This window comes from Lactuca saligna, chromosome 5 (assembly GCF_052625555.1).
Source record: "Lactuca saligna cultivar CGN05327 chromosome 5, ASM5262555v1, whole genome shotgun sequence".
In the NCBI taxonomy this organism is placed as follows: domain Eukaryota; kingdom Viridiplantae; phylum Streptophyta; class Magnoliopsida; order Asterales; family Asteraceae; genus Lactuca; species Lactuca saligna.
The window spans coordinates 130,443,653-130,450,559 of record NC_136421.1 but is presented as its reverse complement, the minus strand read 5'-3'; the positions used below and the strand labels follow the sequence as shown (position 1 = coordinate 130,450,559).

At 32.6% G+C, this 6,907-nt stretch overlaps 1 protein-coding gene across 1 annotated transcript; it reads left to right on the top strand.

The window, feature by feature from the left end:
* The first annotated feature begins 2,047 nt into the window (after nt 1–2,047).
* Nucleotides 2,048–6,171, top strand: LOC144998919 (uncharacterized). The gene is made up of 7 exons (XM_078958654.1): nt 2,048–2,182; nt 2,269–2,398; nt 3,310–3,467; nt 3,566–3,638; nt 4,246–4,440; nt 4,678–4,771; nt 5,293–6,171. The coding sequence occupies exons 2-7, from the start codon at nt 2,273–2,275 to the stop codon at nt 6,057–6,059; spliced, it is 1,413 nt and encodes a 470-aa protein (XP_078814780.1). The 5' UTR covers nt 2,048–2,182; nt 2,269–2,272; the 3' UTR covers nt 6,060–6,171.
* The last annotated feature ends 736 nt before the right edge of the window (nt 6,172–6,907 follow it).

Here is a 6,907-nt window from a genome sequence, read left to right as displayed (position 1 = left end):
TTGTGGTGCTAAATTTGAGAGTTTGAAAATTTTCCTAGACAAGGCGTATTTAGGTCATTTTAATAATACACTTTAAATTACATAGGTCGTGATTAAGGACTTTATTGGAATAATGAGAGAGTTTTTGAGCTAGAAGTGGAGGTGAGTTATCAGGACCATGCACAAGTCCTTACTTACTACATATTCTGAAAAATTGTTTCTTATATGACTTGATTGTTCAGTGCTTATACATGTAAACTTGTTGCATTCATGAAATCATGTTTTAAAAAGTATTTGATAACAAAAGGCTAATAAGTGCGTTAAAAGTGGTTTTGTCATCCTACATGTTGCATGCATGCATTCATACTAGGATGGGACACTTGAGTGGTTAATTCCTTTAGATCCTTTACTTTGCGAGTTCTTTGGAAAAATATTTTTAGATAATCCTCACGTGGACATGAGGGATAGCTACCCCTTGTGTTGGACTAAGGATTATGGCTACCTAGCTCCTAGCGAGCTGGTGGGAGACGCAACATATTCCGGACGATGAAGAGGGTAGACCCCTCTTAGAAAATTTAAGGTATGCGATCTACCTTTTTATGTAACTTGAGAGGCGGTCTCTCAAGATTATTTTTCCATTTGTGTGAGATTAACTATTGAGGTTGACATGGGTTTGGGATACTTGCATGCATTGCATTCATTTTTGAATTGTTTTTTCTTAATTACTCATTTCTAAAGTATACACAGTGTATGTTATTTTGATTGAGTTTTTGAACCAAAGTGTTATCCTGTTTTATATGGTTTTTCCAAGGCTTGGTTCAAGTAAGTCGGATTGCTATCCCTTACGCGAATTGAACTAACCTCAAGTAGTTCACTAAGTAATTTTATCACCTCACTTATTTTGGTTGTGTGCTCAGATTGAAGAAATGGAAGATTTAGAAGTATGGGACATTTAGAAGACCCCATTGTGTTAGGGATTTTAATCCTTATTGTGATACCTAATAACACCTCGTATTTTGAAACTATTAACTTTAATATTTTTGGGACCTTTTACTTTAGCAAAATTTATGAAACTATGAACTATTGACTTTTTAAAATATTTAAACATGTTTTAAAATATTGTTTTAAAATCACCCAACCGGGGTGTCATATTTAATCCATATGGTATGCATTCAATCCAAGAATTAGGACCGCTTTAAAGTACAACATTCATTTCTACTTTTTGTACTCACCATAAATTATATCATTAAATGTATCTCTTCGTTATGATAAATTATATGTATGAAGGAAGAATCACACTTGATTCTTCCGAAGAACTGAAAGCAAAATGCTATGTCAGGAAAAGAAATGCCTCCAAAGAAAGAAATTTGGGTTCCTAGTGCTTCTCCACGCTACGAGATGCGCTAACCTTGGAATTATTTAGTCCTATCCCCACAAGATTCCAAGACTCTCTTCGATAAATTATATCATTGAATGTAACTCTTCAATATCCATGGATGAGAGATTAAAATCGAATACGTTTTGACAAAAGTAATTATCCTAAATTTTAATTTTAGTTTTATAGGAAAATATAATATTAAATATGCTTCATTAAAATATATAATAAAATAAATGTTAAGTTTTATTTTGTATTCATTACAAATTATATGTTAAATATGTAAACATATATGTGAAACCCATTTATAAACTTTTAAAAAAGTTATGGGTAATGAGGTGAGGTTTTTATTTTATAAGATGTAAACTATTATTGTTGTGTATCAAAGGGCTTTTGGCCTTATATTTATCAAGTGTTGAAAAAGTTTTTTTCTTCTAAGGGGTTCAAAGTCCGGTGATCGATAAAAAAATTAATTTGGAAGTAAGATTTGAATGGTATGCTTGGTGATTATTCTCTATGAAAAGATTCGGAACAGAACGTGCACATCTTGCCAAAACAATCACTATCAAATAAAAAATTATTAACAAGCACCAAGTGCTATTCACCAACAGATCTTGCATTTCAATTAAATGATTTTCAATAGAGTAGGTCTACTTTGTCAACGTAGTAGGTCTAATTGGGCTTTCATTAATTAACCCCTCTCCTAAGTTCATTTCTCTCCAGTCATTATATGAACGTATATTGCATCGTTTCAGTGCTTTCATCCTCACGGAATGTTACCATAATCCACCTATCAATAAAGCTTTTGCCGAATTTGTCTTAAAAAAGGTACAATTTTTTAGTTATAACCACTGGCTCATGATTCTTTCATCGTATTTTATCGTATCCTTGTTTACTATATTACTTTGTTTCAGCAACATGAATAACGGACCATCATCGAATACTAAATGGTTATATGACAGTCCAATAAATTCTGAAGTGGAGGCCAAGCTGAGGCGTCTCTTGGTCGAATTAGGGAACGCTGATAAAATACTTGGAATCCAGGTGCATACCATTGCCCCAATATAATTGGTTTACTATAATTTGTGTTGTCATAAGCACACATCGTTGAAAAAAATTTACAGTTTCTTTTTTAATTTTTCTCACCCCAAAAAAGTGACACAATAACACCTCTCTTTTATGTGTAAAAGAATTTTAGAAGTCAATGTAACAAAAAAAATACCTTAATGTCACATTACAATTGATACATGGACAAGGTAGCCATCACCTGGTAAGGGTAGGCTTCTCATTGGGGGATCCTAATGTCTCACAAAATGTAATTATATACCCTCATTGTCTTCGTTCTTAAAAATAGCGTTGATACCCTCCTTGTCGTCATCTTTTGTGCAAAAGATGTTAATACACTTCATAAAAAAACTAGATATTGTAAAAGACTGCAATTGTTTGCCCAACTAGAAAAGGTAGGATAAGGACTCACTCTTGACCTTTTGTTTGAGCAAAATACATTAATGCCCTCATTGAGTATAACCATCGAAATCATGTATAATCACATCTAGTTTTGTCCTATGATTAGTTTAGTATATTACTTGTATTGCATTTTACATGCATTCGAAGGGAAACAAAATTTGCAACTTTTTCTCCCACCAAATAATTTGCAACAAGACCGAATAAAACAGTAGCGGACGCAGGATTTCATAATAGGGGTGTCCCTGGAAATTTTGGTAGTGTCACGATAGTAGAAAAAAATAATTTCGAAAATTTTGACACCGCTTACAGAAAAAGCAGTCGTTGTCGGTGTCACTGTTATCCCTATCTAGAAGCTTGAATTAGTCTTTGTTTTACCTGTCAAGCTTAAGGAAAATGCCTACATCAGTAATTGGTTTTTTTGATTGTATTTTACAAAAATAAATAAATAAATAAATAAATAAATAAATAAACTTCATGTTGGTTGTTAGGTTTGTGCATACAAAGATGGGAAAGTGATCATTGATACTGCAGCTGGAGTTATGGGAAAAGATGATCATCGTCCAGTTCAACCCGATACCTTATTTCCTGTTTTCTCTGCAACTAAGGGTGTCACAGCAGGAATGATGCATTGGCTAGCCGATAAAGGGTATATTTGTCGATTGTATATATTTAGCTCCCATGAAGGGATCTGTATGGGATCTTGTAATACAAGTAAGTATTAACCAACATGTATATTCATCACAGGAAACTAAAGCTTGATGATAATGTTGCAAACATTTGGCCGGAATTTGGTACAAATGGAAAACATCAGATAAAGGTTATCCCTATCCCAATGTTTCTATTCCCTAATTTTTAAACACCATCTTTATAATCTGATTTCACTGGAGCAAACATGTTGTGTACTAAAACCCTAAAATGGTAAATCATAGCGTTAGATCAAATAACAAGATGACTAATCAAGAAATGCGGAATGAAATGATGTAAAAAATCTATAAACTCTTTGATCGATCAAAAGTACGAGTACATGAATGAAAAAGGCTCCAATAATCAGAGAGATTATGAGCATGAATAATACAAGCGATACTCAAAACTAAAATGAAGATGTAGTACATGACCAATCATATTTCAACACGTGGGCATACACACGTGATAAGTACAAACAGACTGCTCACACTAACCTACGTTAACAGTAAGGAGCACTACTTTAAGCCCACTTGATAACTTTATACCAAAGGTGCATTATATGTTCTACCAACTACTTCGAATTCGATATTAAAACAAAACATCACTTCAATACACTATCTACATAATGATACTTCGGAGTCTACATTTAAGTGTTCGTCTCTCACAACATAATTCTCAACTCAACACATAGTTTAAGGTTTAGGTAACTTTTACATCACATTTCCCTTTCTTTTTTGCAGATTCATCATGTACTTAATCATACATCTGGGATGCATAATGCTCTTGCTAGTATCGCTAAAGATAATCATGTGTTATTATGTGATTGGGATGAGTGTGTAAAAAGCATTGTAATGGTGGCACCAGAGACTGAACCTGGTCACGAGCAATTCTATCATTATCTTTCGTATGGCTGGCTTTGTGGTGGGATTATTGAGGTATGCAATTACATGCATCTTTAGCCAGTTTTGGGCTATTTTCAATAATGTAGATGAGGAGGGTATTTATGTCTTCTGCATGAAATAGAGACTTATCTTCGTCTCATGCATGCGAAAAGCACTACAACTTGTCGCGTGTTTTTCTTCTTCTTGACTTGAACATGAAGGGTATTGATATGACATATCCTTGTCTTCTTTTTCAATATTTTCGTTGATCCTTATATTTTGAACATGAAGCATGCATCCGGGAAGAAGTTTCAGGATATTCTTGAGGAAGCCTTTGTTCGCCCACTTAACGTCGAAGGCGAGTTTTATATAGGGATTCCTCTTGGTAAGATTCACAAAAAAAAAAAAAAAAAAAAAACTAATCATTTATCCATCAACTAAGTCTTCTAGCTATTAAACATTTAAAAAAAACCGTCATTTAAAAACTCACTTTTCTTGGTTACCCAATTTTGGAAAAAAGTAAAATACTTAAATCAATTTAACCATCGAACTACTCTTTTATGTTTATTATAATAATATTTCGGTGGCTAAATTGATAGAAATAATATTTCAATGGTTAACTCGATAAATTTGTGAAATTGTGTTGTGTTTTTCTATATTTTGCATGATGTTATAGGTAAATAGTTTTTAAACGATCAAAAACTATAACTGTTTGATCACTACCGAATATGATTAGGAGGTTAAAGTTGATAAAATGGTGAAGGTACAAAGTGCTTTTATGTATTCTTCCATGTCTTTTTTTTAGAACATCAACAAGCATACTCTCTAAGCCCTTTTGTTATATTTTACCATATATATATAAGTCTATTAGTTCATAAGAATTTTTTATTTTTATGTGGAATTCAGGTGTGGAATCTCGTTTAGCAAGTCTTACGTATGATAAAACTGAATACAATATGTTCGCTGCTCTATATGAAGACATTGAGTTCAGGTCTGAGTTTGCCATGCCTTCCTCTCTCTCACCTGACATGCTTGCAGACTTTATTCCCTTATCCAACACCTTCAATATCCGTCGTGCCATACTACCAGCCATTAACGGACACTTCTCAGCCCGTGCATTGGCTCGCTACTATGCCGCCCTCGTGGATGGTGGTGCAGTCCCTCCCCGCCATTCCTCCACCCTCCCACTGCTCGGAAGCCAACCTCACCACCCCACATTACCTTCCAAGAAAACCTCTGATTACCAGGAAGATGAAAGCACGGAAAACCACACCAAAAATCCTGAATCCGATCCTTACATCAAAATCCAAGAAACCAGCAACACAAGTGACAACATCGATACTAAAATTTTTAGCAGCGCAAAATCAAAAATTCATGATGCGTTCTTGGGGAGAGGAGATTATAAGGATTTAATCTTCCCAAATGGTAAACTTGGGCTTGGATTTTGGAAGGCTAAAACGACCGATGGTTCACTCATTGGATTTGGTCACGCAGGGGTCGGTGGTTCGACAGGATACTGTGACGTAAACAACCGATTTTCTATTGCGTTGACCCTAAACAAGCTCTCTTTTGGGCCTTTGGTCCCTGAGATAATCCAGTTTGTTTGCTCGGAACTTGATCTTCCTGTACCACAAGATTATTCGGGATCTTCGAAGTTCATTGACAAACGATGATTAACTAATGATCAACTAATGGGGGGTTTGATTGAATACATACACAACAAGTATTTGGGTAACTTGTAAAAATGGGATAAAGTATCAATATATTGGTCTATTTATGGTTTAATCTTATTTTTTAGTTTAATCTTATTTTTTATTTTTTAACAAAAAGTCTTCCTTATTTTATATTTTGTTTAAATTAATAGTCTTTATTCTTTTTTAACAGAAAATGACAGATTATTATATAAAAGTAGATAATCAGAACTTTTCTCTTAAAAAATAAAAATTAAGATTAAACTGTAAACTGTAACAAAATAATGTGACTTTATCGAATATTTCACAACTAGTAGCATATATGTTTAAAGCAATCTTCTATTCACCTATGTTTGTATTAACCTATATCTATATTTATATCATTATATACTTATAAAAAAATATTTTTTTCTTTCGTCGCATTCATTTTAAACTTCCGTGACTTTTCAATTTCTTTCTAATAATAATTATAATTTGGTTAATTGGGTTAAATAAATATCAAACCTAAAACGTAATCATATATAAATTAAATTGCATTTTAAAGTTATAAAGTTATATTTTTTTAACTTTTAACATATTATACTTAATTTATTAGTTTTAATATATTGTTTGATGTAAACCATTATCAGTTTAAAGGTACAATTTTGGAACAATTTGTATAAAATACTTCAATTATTAGTTTAAATATAACTTTACAGGGTCAACTTAAATATAAATTTTAGTTTAACTTAAACAACTTAAAGAATATTTTGTAAATAGTTAAAAGTGATAAATTGTAGTGTCTTTCTAATAATGATTATAAATTGGTTAATAAGATTAAATAAATATCA